This window comes from Rhinatrema bivittatum, chromosome 1 (genome assembly GCF_901001135.1).
Source record: "Rhinatrema bivittatum chromosome 1, aRhiBiv1.1, whole genome shotgun sequence".
NCBI classification, from domain to species: domain Eukaryota; kingdom Metazoa; phylum Chordata; class Amphibia; order Gymnophiona; family Rhinatrematidae; genus Rhinatrema; species Rhinatrema bivittatum.
The window spans coordinates 822,379,726-822,398,475 of NC_042615.1; the positions used below are offsets into that span (position 1 = coordinate 822,379,726).

General features: G+C 45.7%; 1 protein-coding gene across 1 annotated transcript in view; it reads right to left on the minus strand.

The window, feature by feature from the left end:
* Window positions 1–1,919: 1,919 nt before the first annotated feature.
* Window positions 1,920–18,750, minus strand: part of LOC115073477 (polymeric immunoglobulin receptor-like) — a 102,689-nt gene continuing 85,858 nt past the window's right edge. The window contains exons 7-10 of the mRNA XM_029571918.1: window positions 16,754–16,898; window positions 15,268–15,374; window positions 13,834–13,886; window positions 1,920–2,619 (exon numbers count right to left, since the gene is read on the minus strand). Of these exons, the coding sequence (XP_029427778.1) occupies window positions 2,446–2,619; window positions 13,834–13,886; window positions 15,268–15,374; window positions 16,754–16,898 (479 nt within the window). The 3' untranslated portion in view covers window positions 1,920–2,445. The remainder of the gene's footprint in view (window positions 2,620–13,833; window positions 13,887–15,267; window positions 15,375–16,753; window positions 16,899–18,750) is intronic.

Genomic DNA, 18,750 nt, shown 5'->3' on the forward strand with positions numbered 1-18,750 from the left:
CACCCCTTACCTAACATTTCTATAATAAAAAATGGTTGTATAATGTCTGTAATTACCAGAAACACCAATAATTTCCTAGTGCACTCACCCAAAAGTTATAAAATGTGCCTGGCCTACCAGAAACAACAATTTCACCTCCTCCACCAGTCCCTTTATGATATCTGCATATGGACTCTCTACCCGGGTAACATCAAGCTAGATTGAGAGAACATTGCACAAATCTCATCTTTGGGTGACTTTCCTCATCAAATCTTCACAAGAGTGCACTGTTCTGTTTGTACATCACACACTGCATGTCAAAGTGGCCCCTAACCCCTACACTAATACCTACACTTCACCTCGAGTAACTACGTGGGCCTCATATAGGGGTATAAATACCTACTTAGTATGCAAGCATTACAGCTAGGTGCTTTCTCTCTCTCTCTCTCTCTCTCTCTCAAAAGTTGTTCATAATTCAAGGGCCTACTATAATGTCATTTTGTTGGGGGTGGTTGTCACCAAAATGTTGTTTCACTGAAGGCTTTTTTCATTTTTTAAATTCAATATAATGCTGGCTCTTCAGAAACACTGCACACTAAAAACCACAGATAATAAAACACAAAATTTTGCCTTTTTTTCCTATCGTTCCTTTTTTAACATGTTGTTGAAATTGTCTTTGTCGTTTGAAAGGAAAGCCCATTGCTAGTGCACAATATGAGAAGTTTATAAGATCATGAGCTGGAAGGATCAGGTAAAAAGGCCGGTTATTCACCCTTTCATATAGCTCTCACTCCATGAAGCTCATTCCTGGCCCATTCAGATTGATTTTAGAAATTTGACTGCTGCACACTGCTGCATATGACCACTTAGTGCTTTCAGTGATAAATTAAGTTGTGGAATTTGTTGCTAGAGGAGATGGTGAAGACTGAAGAGTAAATACTATAACTAGGTTTAAAAAGGTGCCATTAATAATTACTGCCAAATATCAACATTTTCAACCTAGTGGATGTGAATTATATCTCAGATATTCTTACCATAAATTGCTAATTTAGTTTCCAGTACTCAGCAGAGCCGCCCCTGGAGTCGCACGTGGTTAAGTGTATGGGTGGAGGGAGGGAAGCGGGATCGGTGGGGGGGGTGGGGGATATGTTTCTGAAGGATCACCTGGGGCGGTGTTTTATTACCCAGGGCAGGATCTGAGGAGAGGGACTAGAGATGCCAGCCTGCCACGTTATGGGGGAGCAAGGAGATCTCCGGGGGCAGGAGGGTTTCCTTCAGGCCGACTGGCCCTTTAAACATCTGGGAGAAGGGGCCGGCGAGCACTGGCAGGTGTCTTAGCCTGCTGACGCTCTCGGGGAAGGCTAAGCACGTCTCCTGAGGTGGAGTTCACTTTCACGGAGTAGCAGGATGCCTGAAGATTTTTTACAGGCTGCTCCGCTCCAGTTCCTTAGTAATGAGGAAGCTGATATTCAGACGCCTCCCCTCCCTGCCTCCAGGTATAAACTAATTTTTAAATGGTACCCACTTCCATCCCTCACTCCTGACTGTCATTTGAAAAAAAAATAACTCGGTGGGGAGTTTCCCTTTGAAGATCAGCTTGCAGATCCGTGAATGCCGTCTTAAAGTCGGCTTCAGGCTGCTTGATTTTAAAAGCCCTACGCGCGCCTAAGCCAGGAGACGCGCTCGTGGCTCGGCGCGGTGGGCGCTGCGCGGGTTTTTAAACCCGCACGGGCACGGGCGTTTCTCCTGTACGCGCGCAAAAATTATTTCTGCCGAAAGGGGCGGGGAGTGGGGGGTGCTCTGGGGGGACGCACGGGCAGGCCAGGGCTGAGCCATGATTTCTGCGCACAAGCGCGCGCCGGGGTCCCCTACTATGCAACTTTACTTCTGCTGCAGACGGCGTGCAAGTCATAAAAAAAAAAAAAAAAATAAAGGTTACTTGGCAAGGTTTACGGGGGGTCTGGCCTAACAGGGGAAAAGGTACTCAAAGTAACGGGGGGGAGGGGGTTTGGAAGGCCGATTGGTGAACTGGACGAACTGGGGAAAAGGGCTCTAGTGTCGGCCGGCGTGCATGCCTAGCAAAATCCCCCCCATTATGCAGGGTGGCATTCGCGCACACGTGCGCACGTCAGTATGAAATGGGGCGCGCGTGTATGCACAGATAGCCAATTTTAAAACACGTGCGAGTATACGCCCGTATGTTTTAAAATGGCCGCGTCCATTTGCCCGTGCCACCAAACGCACGCACACGTGTGCCTGCGCGCGGCTCTTAAAATGAACCTCGGAGTTAGGATCGTTTTCCCCCTGTGTGCATCGCTTTGTGCCTTTCCGCGTTAAATTCCATCTGCCATTTAAATCTCCCGTCCCCTCTTCTGACAGGGTGGCCGTGAACTTGTCAGCAGGCTGCTCATGCTTTGACTGCTTTGAATAATTATGTGTCCTGTGGAAATGTGATCGTCTCACTCCTTACTCTCTGTTCCGGATCGTTAACGAGTATGGCCGGGGGCTCTCCACCTTAATGGGGGTTAACCAGCGCGTAAGCGACTTCTGTGGGGTTTCTGCCTGTGGGCTTTCCAGGTGAGGATTGACTGGAAAATTCACAGTGGAGTAATGAACATCTTCTGTCGCTTTAGGAGTCACCTGCAAGAAAAAACATCATAGATTAGAGAAAGCAACCTTGGGAAGGACGTTTGTGATTGGATGGGTGGTAGGATAACGCAATAATTACATCGTGACACATACAGAAAAACATAGAAAGGACAGGAGAAAAGGACCAAACGGGCCATCCCGTCTGCAGAACAAGCTTATGGTAGTAAGTACTGGCCATACAAGCCACCTTTATAATCATCAGTTTCCCACACTGGCAAAGACAGGGCCACTGTTGGTTGCTGTTTGAGTCCAATTCCCTGTTCCCTCTTGCCATTGAAGCAGAGAGCAATGTTGGAGTTGCATCAACAGCATTAAGGCTTATTGGTTATGGGGGCAATTTTAAGACCCTCACACGCGTGTCCATGTGTGTGTGGTTCCCGGCGCACACACATGGACGCGGCTATTTTATAACATATACACATCGGTGCACATGTGTCAAAAAATACAATATCCGCGCGCACATGTTGGCCTCCTCTGAACACAGGAGGGAGAAATTTTAAACGACCATGCGCGGTAACAGTAGGGCTTCTCCAGATCCTTCCCAGGCCTCTCCAATTAAGGAACAGACTGGGAGGGAACTTTCCTATCCCCCTACCCTTTCCCCTCTCTTCCTCAACCCCTAATCACTTCCTAGCTACTTACTTTTTTTGGATCGATTACTTACTGCTCCTCAGGAGGAGAAGTAATCTCTGTGCACTGGCAGCCGGTTGGTGCCCGCTTCCCCGGGACAGAATCAAATGCCACTGTCCCGGCCTGCCTCTTTGGAGAGGCCCGGCACTTCAGCACGTAACGGGGTTTATGGGCGTGGCCGGGCACTTCCGAAAATGCGCGCAGTGCATGCAAGGCCCGACCACGCATATAACCTCCCATTTTTACACGCGCGAGCTTCCAAAATTAGCCCCTAAGGGTATTAATCGCCATATCAGCAAGTTACTCCCATGCTTATTTGTTTTCCTACACTGTGCAATTCGCTGTCCTTGTTGGCTGCTGCTTGAATCTAATTCCCCTTTTCCTCTTTTCCCCCTGCCATTGAAGTGGAGAGCAATGCTGGAGTTGCATCAACCATATGAAGGCTTTATGGTTAAGGGTAGTAACCACCACCTAGAAAGCTAACCCCATGTCTCTTACTTCATTCCTTTTCTCTTGCCTTTAGGGATCCACAGTGTTTATCCCAAGTCCCTTTGAAATCTTTCACTGTTTTTGTGTTCACCACCTCCTCCAGAAGGGCATTCCAGGCATTCACCACCCTCTCCGTGAAGAAATATTTCCTGAAACTGGTTCTGAGTCGTTCTCCCTGTAGTTTCATTTCATGCCTCCTAGTTCTACTGATTTCTTTACAATGGAAAAGGTTTGTTGATGATTGTGCATCATTCACACCATTTAGGTATCTGAAGGTTTGTATCATATCTCCCCACCTCTTTATATGGCTTGTGAAACATTGTAGGAACCAAGAGCTGGTCGGTATGGCAGGGACACACCTGAGCTTGAAGAAGAGGATAAAACAAAGGCCGAGGTGAGAGGATAAACAGTAACAGGCAGGTAACAGAGATCAAGGGACTGTGGGTATAATTGTGGTATTACAGACCCTGAGGAGCTGCAGCAGAAGAGGAAGTGCGGCTGTAGCAGATTATCCCTTAATATGTACAAGACTAGCCTATTTGTACCCTCTTTAATGACCATTCTTTCTCTACCTTTCAATCGCAGTTTGTCCAAACCTATCCTTAATTTCTCTGATCTCCAACATACCCTTATCTTCTCTTATGTGTATTTTGTACAGTGCTGTGTACATCTAGTGGTGCTATTGAAATGATAAATAGTATTTGTCTTGTCTGTGTGTTTCAACTAGATTGGTATCTTTTCTGGAAAGGAAAGCACCTTAAAGAGCTTATCTCGCATCACTTGGTTATTTTTATGAGTCAGTGTCTGGAAATTTACTGATGTAAGAACATGAGGCACCACGCTGAGACAGGCCAATAGTCCATTGAGCCCAGCACCTAGTCTGGGTCACTTGGAAGAACCCGGAAGATCCTAATAGGAAGTCTGTTCTCTTAAAGCCGACTCCCAGAAGCATGAAGACACTCAAGTCTATCTGGTTAACGACAGTGTCCATGGAACATTGCGGAGACCTTCAGTCTAGCTAACATGATAAGAGTCTGGTGCTTTATTAAACTGGGATTTAACCCCTGGAGAAGCTATTACTGTGAAACACTGGCCATGCTGGGCGTGTTGCATTATACCTACATATTTTTATATGCTTTTCAAAAAAACTCTTAGAAAAAGTAGGGTGGTGATTTTTCAAGGTGAGTGGCTGAACCGACCAGGTGATCCTTGCCTACCTCATCAGGACATACTGTCAGGCTTGTTGAAACCTTAAAAAAAAATTTTTTCAGTTGGGTTTGACTGCTGACCAAGCACATTTTGGGTGTAGATATTTTGGGGTCTCTTGAGTGAGTAATTAATGACGGTTTATGACATAAAGCCTCCCCACTGATTCACAAGCTCATTGTCAAAGGAAAACGTCTCACCGAGGCTCTTTTGAATATTCAGGAGATGAAGTCACTTTGTGTGCTTTACTACCTGTTTCAGCACAGCTGAAAGTCAGCAATCTGTAAAACAGTGCAGCTTCTTTTAGACTCATACAGGGGCTAATTAAAATAAAAATGTTTAGCTGCATAAAAACTTTGGAAAATTGTCTTCTATCTAACCATAGGAACATGCAGAGTGTATTCATTGTTCATCTTCATTCCCTTTCACTCACTGTGTGTGACAAACCGTAAATTCTCTTCCTCTTGGAAGCTCTCAGTCAGAGAAGTCACCAGAGACTTTTAATTTTTTAGACACAAAATGGCAACAACTCTTTCTTTGTTTATTTCAAATGATTTCTGTACTGCCTCTTCTGTCTTTATCAGATCACCTGAAGTGGTGAATTCAATAGAAAAGCACATCTGACGGCAATTACTGCTAGCCAGCCTTCTCCCTGTCACTGTGCCCTAAGAGGTGGCTGCCTGTAGGTTTCACATGAACGACTGACACCAGGGCCTCTGTCTGTGGAGGTGTTCAGAATATGCATCACAACAGTAAATTTCCCAGGCATAGCACTCGGTAGCCCTTCAGCTGAGCCAAATCAGTATCACAAAAACTGCCCTGAGCCAAAACATTTATCTCTCAAAATATGAACATTTAGGAGGCTCAGGAGTCATATACAATTCTAGGCTTATAAATGTAGAATAGCAGTGATTATTCCAATACAATTATGTTCATTAGTATTCTTAAAATGCTGTGATGGATTTGAGAAAGTTTGCATGTTAAAGGAAAATTGGTTCTTACCTGCTAATTTCCGTTCCTGGATTACCACAGATCAGTCCAGACAAGTGGGTTCTGCATCCCTATCAGCAGATGGAGGCAGAGAAAACCTACAGGTTTTCAGGCACTGCTACATAACAGAGAGTGCCACCTGCATAGGAACATAAGAAATTGCCATGCTGGGTCAGACCAAGGTCCATCAAGCCCAGCATCCTGTTTCCAACAGAGGCCAATCCAGGGCACAAGAACCTGGCAAGTACCCAATCACCAAGAAGATCCCATGCTACTGATGCCAGTAATAGCAGAGGCCATTCCCTAAGTCAACTTGATTAATAGCACTAACTGCACTAACCACATCCTCTGGCAACAAATTCTAGAGCTCAATTGTGCATTGAGTGAAAAAGAATTTTCTCCAATTAATTTTAAACGTGCTACTTGCTAACTTCATAGGGTACCTTACTAGTCCTTCTGTTATCTGAAAGTGTAAATAACCGATTCATATCTACTCATTCAAAACCTCTCATGATTTTAAAGACCTCAATCATATCCCCCCTCAACCGTCTCTTCTCCAAGTTGAACAGCCCTAACCTCTTCAGCCTTTCGTCATAGGGGAGTTGTTCCATCCCCTTTATCATTTTGGTTGCCCTTCCATGTACCTTCTCCATCGCAATTATATCTTTTTTGAGATGCGGTGACCAGAATTGTACACAGTATTCAAGGTGTGGTCATATCATGGAGCGATACAGAGGCATTATGATATTTTCTGTTTTATTAACTATTCCCTTCCTAATAATTCCTCTGTTTGCTTTTTTGACTGCCGCAGCATACTGAGCCAACAATTTCAAAGTATAATCCACTATGATGCCTAGATCTATTTCTTGGGTGGTAGCTCCTAATATGGAACCTAACATTGTGTAACTACAGCAAGGGTTATTTTGCCCTATATGCAACACCTTGCACTTGTCCACATTAAATTTCATCTGCCATTTAGATGCCCAATCTTCCAGTCTTGCAAGGTCCTCTTGTAATGTATCACAATCCGCTTGTGATTTAACTACTCTGAATAATTTTGTATCATCTGCAAATCTGATAACCTCACTCATCGTATTCCTTCCCAGATCATTTATAAATATATTGAAAAGCAACGGTCCAAGTACAGATCCCTGAGGCACTCCACTGTTTCCACTGAGAAAATTGACCATTTAATCCTACTCTGTTTCCTGTCTTTTAACCAGTTTGTAATCCATGAAAGGACATTGCTTCCTATCCCATGACTTTTTAGTTTTCTTAGAAGCCTCTTATGAGGGACTTTGTCAAATGCCTTCTGAAAATCCACATACACTACATCTACTGGTTCAACTTTATGCACATATTTATTAACCCGTTCAAAAAAATGAAGCAGATTTGTTAGGCAAGACTTCCCTTGGGTAAATCCATGTTGACTGTTTTCCATTTAACCATATCTTTCTATATGCTCTATGATTTTGATCTTTAGAATAATTTCCACTATTTTTCCCAACACTGAAGTCAGGCTCACTGGTCTATAGTTTCCCAGATCACCCATGGAGCTCTTTTTAAATATTAGGGTTACATTGGCCATCCTCCAGTCTTCAGGTATAATTGATGATTTTAATGATAGGTTACAAATTTTAACTAATAGATCAGAAACTTCATTTTTTAGTTCCTTCAAAACCCTAGGATGCATACCATCCGGTCAAGGTGATTTGCTACTCTTTACTTTGTCAATCTGGCCTACTACATCTTCCAGGTTCACAGTGTTTTCGTTCAGTTCATCTGACTCATCACTCTTAAAAACCATCTCTGAAACTGGTATCTCCCCCAACATCCTCATTAGTAAACATGGAAGCAAAGAATTCATTTAGTCTTTCAGCAATGGCCTTATTTTCCCTAAGAGCCTCTTTAACCCCTCGGTCATCTAACGGTCCAACCGACTCCCTCACGGGTTTCTTGGTTTGGATATATTAAAAAAAGTTTTTATTATGAGTTTCTGCTTCTATGGCCAACTTCATTTCAAATTCTCTCTTCGCCTATCTTATCAATGTTTTACACTTAACTTGACAATGCTTTTGCATTATCCTGTTTTCTTCTAATTTTTGAAGGATGCTTTTTTGGCTAAAGTAGCCTCTTTTACCTCACCTTTTAACTATGCCGGTAATCATTTTGCCTTCCTTCCACCTTTCTTAATGCGTGGAATACATCCCTCAGTATTGAACCAAGATGAATACTTCAAAACCAAAATCCCTCAAATGACTTCCATCTGGGTCATTCGAGCATAGTAGGAAGTTGGAACTCCCTGACAAACCAGAGATCCCCTCTTCTCAAGGTGAGAAAAAAGACAAACCTTAACTGTCTAACAAAAACTTTGCCGCTGTGCAAATAAAACAGTGTCACATAATTGAAATTCAGAAGCGAGGAAGGTCTTTTGGACAAAGGCAGGGTCTGGGCTTCTGGACTGATCTGTGGTATTCCAGGAATGAAAATTAGCAGGTAAGAACAAGTTTTCATTTCCTATTCATACCCCAGATCAGTCAAGAGAAGTGGGATGTACCTAAGCCTCTCAACACTAGATGAGAACCCGAAAGACTCGCACGCAGCACACTATCTCCAACATAGCCTGCTCTGGCACTCATCCATCCTGGTGGTAATACTTGGTAAATGTGTGTAGTGATGACCAAGTTGCAGCCCGACAAATCTCCTATGAAGAAATGAGCTGACGCTCTGCCCACGAAGTAGGCTGCACCTCTGTAGAATGCTCTTGCAACCCCACTGGAGGCAATCATCCCTTACAGATATTGGCCAACAGTACCACTTCCCTCAGCCAGAATGCAATCATGTTCAGAGAAGCCTTGCATCCTCTCTTTGGTCCACTGAACAAAACAAAAAGATGATCCAAATTCCTTAAGTCATTAGTGACCTTCAAATAAAGCAACAGTGACTAATGATTTTCCAATAAGTGAAATCCCTTCACATAGGGTGCATCTTGTGCCAAATGTGGAAATGCTGGCAACTCAATCCTCTGGTTGAGATGGAAGGAGGATACCACCCCTGGCAAAAAGAATGGAACTGTACAGTGACAATTCGTCATCCAAAATTCTCAAAAAGGTTTCCTACACAACAAGGCTTGGAGCTCCATAATCTGCCTAACTGAACAAATGACTACCAGAAAAACTGTCTTCAGGGAAATACCCTTTAAAGGTGCCCTTCTCAGTGGCTCAAAAGAGAAGTCACAGAAGACCCGAACCACCAGATTAAGGCTCCATGATGGGCATACCCTATAAATCAGAGGACGCAAAAGCTTCATTCCCTTGAGGATGCGAACAATAACCAGAACAGACCCAGCGGTCTCCTGCAAATCTTGCCTCAAAATCAGTCCAAAGCTGCTACTTACACTTGGAACGAATTATAAGCCAAATCCTTGGTCAGTCCACTTTGCAAAAGTCTAAGACCTGAGAACCATCTACCTGCAAAGGAACTATACCATTCTCGAAGCACCAGGCCTCAAAAATTCTCCATACCCAAATATATGCTAGAGAAGTAGAGGGTCTCATAGCTTGAATCAAAGTCATAAAATACCAGCCCCGAATATCCCTTCAAGTGAAATTGATGCCTTTGAAGAGCCAAGCTGCTAGACAAAGGTGATTCACCTGCTTTGAAAGGATGGACCCCTGATGCAGTAACCCCTGCAGATGCCCCAATTGGAGAGGTCCGTCTATCGCCGTGCAAAAGAGATCCACAAACCACAGACGACATGGCCACTCTGTGCCACCATAATCACCCTACCTGGATGTTGTTCTATATGACTAACACTCAACCTATGAGAGGCCAAGGGAGAAACAGTACAGAAGAAGTCTTGACAGCCAAGGATGGACCAGAGCATCGATCCCTTCAGATCCAACTTCCCTCTCGCGACTCAAAAACCTTTCCACGTGGCATTTCCTCGAGATGCCATGAGATCCATATGCCTGGGGTTTGCCCCACCTCTGCTGAATGAGGGCAATGGCTTCTACTGACAATTCCCAGTCCCCCAGAGCCAGCTGCTGTCTGCTGAGAAAGTCTGCTTGCACATTGTCCAGTTTGGCCATGTGAGAGGCTGCTATTCCTTCCAGGTGAACTTCCACTCAGACAAACAATTTCTGGGCCTTCAGAGCCACTGAGGACTCTGTTCTTCACTAATGAAAGCCATATGCTTTCATCGCTGCATTGTCAGAAAACACCCTCACGGTGTGTTCCTGAACTTGCGAAAGAAAAGCAACTACACCTTGCAAAATGCTCATGTCTCTAGGCTGTTTGACTAGGTAGCTTCCACTGGTGACTATAGACCTTGGGCCAACTGCCCTTGAGAAACTGCCCCATGAGGTTGGCATTCGTGGTCACTGCCACCCAGTTCAGAACCTCCAGATCTATCTGTTCATTAAATTTGGTTGCAACAGCCACCATAAGATTGGACCTGGACTCCCCCTGAACTGGTAAAGGAAGCTGAAAATCATTTGATTATGGATCCCTGCTAGAGAAGAGCGCCCATTGAAGAGGCCGCATGTGATCAAAGACCAACAGAACCAACTCAAGCCTAGATGCCATAGACCCCAGAACCTGCAAATAATCTCAGACTCTGGGAACCAAAGAACTCTGAAGGTGAAGCACTTGAACTCGCAACCTGTCTGCTCTCTCTGAGATCAGGAAAACCCTGCCTAGCCCCCAGATTCTCCAACAACTGAGAAGGTTCCAGGTGACTCTTCACCAGGATGATTACCCAGCCCAAAAAGCGCCATATCTCCATGACCTGATTGACCGACTGACAGCACTCCTTTCACCTTCACTCGAATGAGCCAGTCGTCCAGGTATGGATGTTCTAGGATCCCTTCTGAGAATCGCCGCTACCATCACCACTCTTGCGAATGTCTGCGGTGCTGTCACCAACCTGAAAGGGCTTGAAACTGAAATGCTCCCCAAGACCATGAACTGAAGATATTTCTGATGATCTGCACAGATAGGAATGTGGAGGTTAGTCTCCATAAGGTCCAAGGATGTAAGAAATTCTCCTTTGCGAACTACCATTATTACTTTTCTCAGAGTCTCCATGTGAAAAACGGGGTACCCAAAGTGTCACATTGAGTTTCTGCAGATCTAGAATGGGCCGAAATGTACCCTCTTTCTTGGGGACCACAAAGTACACTGAATACCTAGGCTATGTTTCTCCAATGGACCCAGAACAATGGCATTCAGTCATTGCAAGCACTGCCATGTGTTTCACACCGCCTCACATTTGAGTAGAGAAATGCAATGGGACATCACATAGGCATCTCTGATCGGGCACACAAATTCTAAAGTGTAGCCATCTCTATCACTTCCAGAACCCATTGATCAGAAATGATCCTGGATATGATCCTGGTCCATTCCTCATAAAACAGAGATAATCTGCTGCCAATGGCTTTCCATGGTGGGCCGAAAACATCTCGAGAAGGCTTGTGGGTTCCACGACAGGACTGCTGACTTCCTGTCTCTTGATTCTGAATCAATGCGACTGAAGATCTGCTGGCTCAAAAAGTGCCTCATGTCCTGAAATCTCTAATAACTAATTCCCCTTTGACTCCCCCAAAAGCTTCACCAACTGTTCCAGATCTTCACCTTTGAAGGGGAGATTACAGAGTCGCTCCTTGGACCGCACATCTGCCGACCAATTGTGCAACCACAGGACCCACTATGCCACCACAGCTGAAGCCATATTTCGAGCTTACATCCACACCATATCGTACTGGGCATCTGCTACATAGGCTACTCCCACTTCCAATCGAGTCGCCTTGTTGGAGTCAGTTGTAGCTCCCAACTTTGCCTCCTGTGCCTTCCATACCCAACACAAACAAGCACTTTGTCTCAGGCTAGCCCAGACTGTCACTCAAAGACTCAAGGCTGAGACCTCAAACAGCCTCTTCAATAAAATCTCCAACTTTTGATCCTGGATGTCCTTCAACGCCGATGACCCTGCGACCAGTCCGCATCCACCTTTGGAAACTTCCAGAGTTCCAAGATCTCTTCAGGCAAGGCATATAGCTTGACCATGGCCCAATCCACCTTCAGACTGGCCTCTGGAGAATCCCACTCATGGTCAATCAGCTTCTTCACCTTCTTTGGCAAAGAAAAAGCCTTAGGTGGCTCACGCAAGTAATCCAGGACAGGATGCATCAATTCATAGTCAGAGTCTTCCTGTGTGACCTTGATCTCCTCCTGCACATTGGGAAAAATAGGATACTGTTTCTCTTTGCAGAACAACCTCACCACCCTAGCATCAACCCCATCAGCAGCAGGAACTTTATTCTCATCAGGATCATCACCTGATGGTACAGTGACAGGATCAATGCCCGAATCATCTTGAGGATCATCACACAGACCCTTCTGGGACTATCACCTTTGGAATCATCCGAAGTCTCTTACTTCTGAAGAAGCCTGGTGGCCCAGACCAAGGAAGCGATGGAACCTCCCGATCCTCTCTGTGCATCTATGTTAGGCTTCCTAATTGGGTGCTGAGACTTCTGGGAAGTCACCCGCCTCCTTCCTTGCCTTATAAACTCAGTGGAGCAGAAGGACAAAGACTGAGGAAAATTCCTCAGAATCAGAGCACCCTTTTTCCATGCTGTCCTTCTCTGGCTCCCGATGCCCCCATATCCCCTCCTGAGTACAGCTGCACTGGGGAAGGCGGGGGAGGGGAGTCTCTAAACTCCTTTGCCGCTGCCTGCCCTCTGCGACATGCAGTCAAAATGGCCACCAACTCCTCGGGATCCCCCCCCCCCCCCGCCTGGTCTCCTGTATAGGTTCCGGTGATCAGGTGTAGCATTCACTCCCTATACCTCCTGTGGAGGTGCCTTCCCCTCCGAATTAAGGCTCAATCACATCACACCATCAGCACTGCACTCTTTCCCGTGTCTTGAAGGAGGCGCCATGCTGCAGCCACAGCTGAATGCTAAATAGCCCTGAGCCATGTACACCCTCTAGGGTCCCTCCTGGTGCTGGCCCAGACCCCCAGAGCTGCTGCTGTAGCAGGAGAACTTGCCCTTACTCACCCCCAGCGATCGCCGATGAAGAGAAAGGCAGCCTGAATCCTGCTCCAGCCACACACTCCTCTGAGCTCTTTTTTTTTTAAAACTATTTAATGGGGCAGTGAGCAAAAAAAGGGGAAATTAATAAAAAGTAATACTTCCCTTCTTCTAGCTGCTCCTGCTGACAGTTGGAGGTAAGAGGACCTCAGAAGGAGTGAGAGAACCAGGACCCCTTGCTTTCTCTCCCTCTGGAAGATGAGAGCCGGGGCAGACCAGGATTACCAATCCCCCTGCTTGCCCTGCTCTGCCTCAGAGATGGCCCATGAAGAAACCCAACTCTTCTTCTCTTTCCTTCAAAAAAAAATCACTCTATCTTCCTTTTTTTTTTAAACTCCAGACTGCAGGGTTGCACCTCTACCATCTGCTGGAGACAGAGAAAATACTGAGGGACTGCAGGTGGCATTCTCTGTTATGTAGCAGTGCCTGAAAAGTTTTTGTTCTCTGTCTCCATCTGCTGGTAGGGATGCAAAACCCACTTGTCTGGACTGCTCTGGCGTATGAAAAGGAAGGTAAATTTGTTAATTGGGCCTTGAAGGGGGTCCTCTTCCTACTCAGGTCTCTGCTGTACATGGCGGTCATCACCGGAGTATCACAGCTCAGTCCACACCGCTGCTGGTTGGAGGTCCGTCCCCCCCACCCATCCTGATATCCTAGCCCAAGCTGAGAGACAGCGTACACTGCCAAGGAGTTTATCACTATGGTGTGTGAGTATGATTGGGATTAAAATGCCACCTTTATGTTTGCCTACCCAACAAACACCAGGCCCACTGCTGTTCCATGATCTTCTTACCGGGATGGAGAAGATGACATTTTCAGTACCTCTCGACTTGTCTTCTTTCATGGCTGAAACAGTTGGATAATACTGTATATCAACATTCAGACACAAATTGTATGGAAACCAGAATACAGCCCCTGTCTCTGATGCTCCAGCAGCTTCCCTGCCACTCAGTCACTTTGAGTTATGTGGTGCCGGCACGTTCGCGTTTCTCAATCCTCGTCGTGAGAGTGGTAACCGTGTGCCTCAAACTTTCCGAGAGCCGCACGGAGCTGTGTCAGCAGCAGAGGCTGCACTTCACTCAGGAATGGGATGGTGACCCAGTCCCTGATGTGCTGCCACTCTGAGGTCTGTTTTACTGAGAGGAAACTGTGTGTTATTTTGGGAAAACGTGTACAAACCGTGGTGCCAATAGAATTTCCTGAATTTGAAACAGACTGCATGGAGAAAGCACAACGACTTCACGCTACGAGTTTGCAAAATAGCCCATCCTTAAGCACATAAGACTTCAACCATGCTGTCAAGGAATCTTACCAATATATCCCAATTTGTTACACCTTCTCATTGGAAGCTCAGGGCAAATTACATTTAAGTGCTGTGGATATTTCCCTGCTCCCAGAGAGCTTACTTTCAGGCCGATACAGTACTGCTCTTGGACGCGCATTTTCCCTTACCCCTTATTCAGTAAGGGGTGGAAAACACGCGTCCAACCCGCAGCACCTAATAGCGCCCTCAACATGCAAATGCTTGTTGATGGCCCTATTAGGTATGCACGAGGGATACAGTAAGTAAAATGTGCAGCCAAGCCGCACATTTTACTCTAAGTAGTTTCTGCTGGCACCAGGAAAATGCACAGAAAAGCAGTAAAAACTGCTTTTCTGTGCACCCTCCAACTTGATATCATAGCGATATTAAGTTGGAGGTCCCAAAGGGTATAAAAAAAAAAATTAAAAAATGTAAATTCGGCCCGCGGCTGTTGGGCCGAAAACCGGATGCTCAAATTTGCCGGTGTCCAGTTTCCAAGCCCGTGGCTGTTAGCGGACTCGAGAACCGATGCCGGCAAAATTGAGCGTTGGCTGTCAAACCCGCTGACAGCCGTCGCTCCGGGTCAAAAGGAGGCGCTAGGGACGCGCTAGTGTCCCTAGCGCCTCCTTTTGCCCATTTCTACTGCACCACCTCATTTACAGACTGAATCGCGCGCACCGGCGAGTGGCCGGTGCGCGCGCCGGGAGAGCGGGCATTCGTCCGCTCTCCCGCGTTTTTACTGAATCGGCCCGTGTGTGAGTCAGTGGAAAGTGAAGTGATGTGCCCAAGCTCATAAGAAGTGGCAGTGGGATCTGAATCCTGGCTTCCTGCTGCTCAAACCACCTGGCTACTCCTCCATTCCACACCGTGAGTTAAACATATGGATATCTGAAGTATTTTAGGCACAGACGAGCCTTTTCTCACCTCTATTTCTCCTCCATGTCTTGATTAAAATCACAGTAAGAAGAACCATCAGTAACAGAAAGATGGCTGGCATCAGAATATATAAAGTGATCATTGACGGAGAAGACCTGGAAGGGAAAGAAGCAAAAACTGGTTTGGTTTTGGTTTTCTCCTGTGTCATGAGAGAGAATGAGGGCATTTCTGAGGGGCAGGGTCTCCCTAATGGGTTAATTTTTCCACACAGCATGACAGGAATGAACCTCATTTGTAAGAGGGAGGAATGTTGGCTTTGATCTCAGCCTCTCAGGTTTAGTGCTCCTGGTCATGCTACCTCAGTGCCCAGATAACTGGATTCACTCCTCTTTTCAGCCCAGGTCAAGCTGCCGGCCGTTGTGACCTCATTTTTACTCACCCTTCTTTCTACTCCCTCTGCTCCCCCCTGCCCTCTGTCTCAGCCGGTAATCCAGCCAGAGCTGGTGGGAAATCTCTCTCTCACGCTCCCATGGGTCAGGAGTGTGGCACGACCCCCAGGGATTCCACTGTGATTGTACAGTAGGAATATAAGAAGAGTGCCCTGTGTGTGTCTCTGTGATGCCAGCTGTGCCCAGCTGCTTTACTGCTGGGACTTGCATTTTATTTATTTATTTTAATTTTTTCTATACCGGCATTCGTGAAAATATCACATCAAGCCGGTTTACAATAAACAATGGGTGATAACCGGAACAGAGAACGAAATAATATGAACTATAAATAATATAGATGCAGTTACAATAAACAGGGAGACGTACAACTAGGAGCAAGAAGAAGACAAGATAGAAACTTTAACAAAGTGTATAAACCTGTAGAATGGAGGAATTTCCAAAAATGGATGTTTGAGAATTACAATGAATTGTTCCGTACAAGTATGTAGTTTAACAATAAAGGCGAAATCATAAGTAATGAAGATTCTGGATGATAATAATGTTTAGGGGTAGGATACCAGGATGGTTATAATAATAAAATATGTTGATTGGAGGTTGATTGTAGGAGCATTGTTGCTCCTACACATGCCATGGGGGGGCGGGTTCCATAGACGCTCCCAGACCTGTCCCGGTGAGTTGAGGTTTTTGGAAGATGCGCAGTGAATGCGAATGAGATACACTGGGCTGCAGCACTGCCTCAGTATTTCATGCATGTTGCGGACAACCTGAGAACCTCAGCTGACCGAGGACCCCTGTAGAGACCTTTGGGAACCACGGCGCTCGCTCTGCCTTCTCACCAGACTGAGGGAGACGACATTCACCATCAGGGAGCCGCAGTCCAGTCACTCTCACTCTCTGATCTGTAATGTGCAGTGAACGCTCATCTCTTTTCATAACGAGCGGGCTTTGTCAGACACTCTCCCGTCACCTCTCGTGGCTTACAATAGACACAGTTGCTGTTACTGTTTTGACCCATCGCCACAGGGACCTGGAGACGGGATTCTGATCTGGGCCTTTCTGTCTTGTTTTGAGAAGGTGCAGCTCACCCTTGAAAATGCGCGTTGCTCTCGCCAGGGGACGTGCTATGGGGGGTAAAGACTGCAGGTCCCTCCTCTTCCGATCCAGTCATCGCGTCTGTGCACTCTGCCCCTGTTTTCATTTGTTTCTCAGCCAGCATCAAGCTAGAGGAGGCTGCGCGAACACAAAACAGCTCAATGTTATTTAATATATTCACTGGTGCCTGTGCTCAGGGCCACCAGATTTCCTGGCTTTGGAGGGACAATATTCAGTATTATAAAATCACCCCCTTTTTTTTTGGTTCTGTCCTGTAAACAAATGCAAAAGCTAGCCCCATTCAGTTCAATATATCTAAAGGAGTTTTATAATATGTAAAAGATTCAGAAACGTCCTGTGGAATAAATGTTTTAAAACAGTTTACACTGAATGGAAAGCTTGCTAATTGTATGTTGTATATCAGTATATAATTATCCTGCTAATAAAATAACCTAGCAAACGATAGCAAAAAAAAAAAAAGACCAAATTGGTCCACCCTCAGCCTACATTGTGTAGATGCCCATCTGTATTTCCCCATACCCAACCCAACACTAGCTATCCACCCCGCAGGGCTTTTACCCTCTTTCCTACCACTGCCCTCCATAGCACTCCCAAGTGTGCTGGCCTACACCACCACCACTGGTCAGTCCATTTCAGGCTTCTTCTGTGATTCATGCAAGACCAACACTAAATCCGAAACCAAGGTCCCCTTACACGTCTTACTTCCAAGTTTCCTAGTAATCCACACAGTTACCAAAATCAGCCAAGCCATGGGGCAAGCTTCCAGCATTCAGACGTCTCTCAGTATCTCATCCCTGTTAGCAGGGTGGGTCTGGTTTTACTCCACCAATGGAAATTTATTTTTCTTATTACAATTCAGGGATTTTATGAGGCTTCAGTTTATGGCACTTCTGATTCACTCACTCTCCCCTGTTGCTAACTTGAGCAACTACTTTATTGCTTTTTTTCCCCACGATGCTGCTCATTAGTATTATTTTAACCTCTCCTCCCTCACTTTTAAAGTGTTTCTTTTACTTTGGTTGATTCTATACAATCGCGAGTCATCTGTCTCTCCCTAAAGCTTCCAAACGCTTGCACATCCATTTCACTGGCCTGAACTTTAAAACCTGGACTATCTCTGTTTAACTCTCGGTTGTGCTTTCAGTTAGAATCAGGGTCAAAACAGACCCCACAGAGCAACAGCAGCTTTCCAACCTGCTTCTCACTCTCCTAGTTCTCAACCCTCATTCCCCTGTAACCTGTCTTCTCACAATAAACTACTACACCCAATGATATCACTTACAAGAAAATAGTCCCTCTGGTACATGTGGGCACCAACAACATAGGAAAATGTGGGAGGGAGTTTCTGGAAGACAAATTTAGGCTCTTAGGTAGAAAGCTTAAATCTAGAACCTCCAGGGTAGTATTCTCTGAAATGCTCCCTGTTCCACGCGCAGGTCACCAGAGGCAGGCAGAGCTCCGGAGTCTCAATGCGTGGATGAGATGATGGTGCAAGGAAGAGGGATTCAGTTTTGCAAGGAACTGGGGAACCTTTTGAGGAAAGGGGAAGGTGGAGCCCGTCCGAAGGGACGGGTTCCACCTTAACAGAATGGGACCAGGCTGCTGGCACTAACCTTTAAAAAGAAAAAGAAATAGAGCATCAGTAGCGTGGGATACACTTAGTTATTGGGTACTTGCCAGGTTCTTATGGCCTGGATTGGCCACTGTTAGAAACAGGATACTGGGCTTTATGGACCCTTGGTCTGACCCAGTATGGCATTTTCTTATGTTCTTAAACTACAACAAGGGGGAAAGCCGACAGTCACTCAGCAGTGCATGGTTTGGAGAAATGTATCTTTGAAGGCTACTAATGAAACAGGAGAGTTAGGGCATCCCAACAGAGAGGTTCCAATAAAAGCAAAAGTAGTCCATGTGCCTATACGTAAAAAATCACCTGAGCTAAAGAATTTCAAATTATCTTTATCAGCTG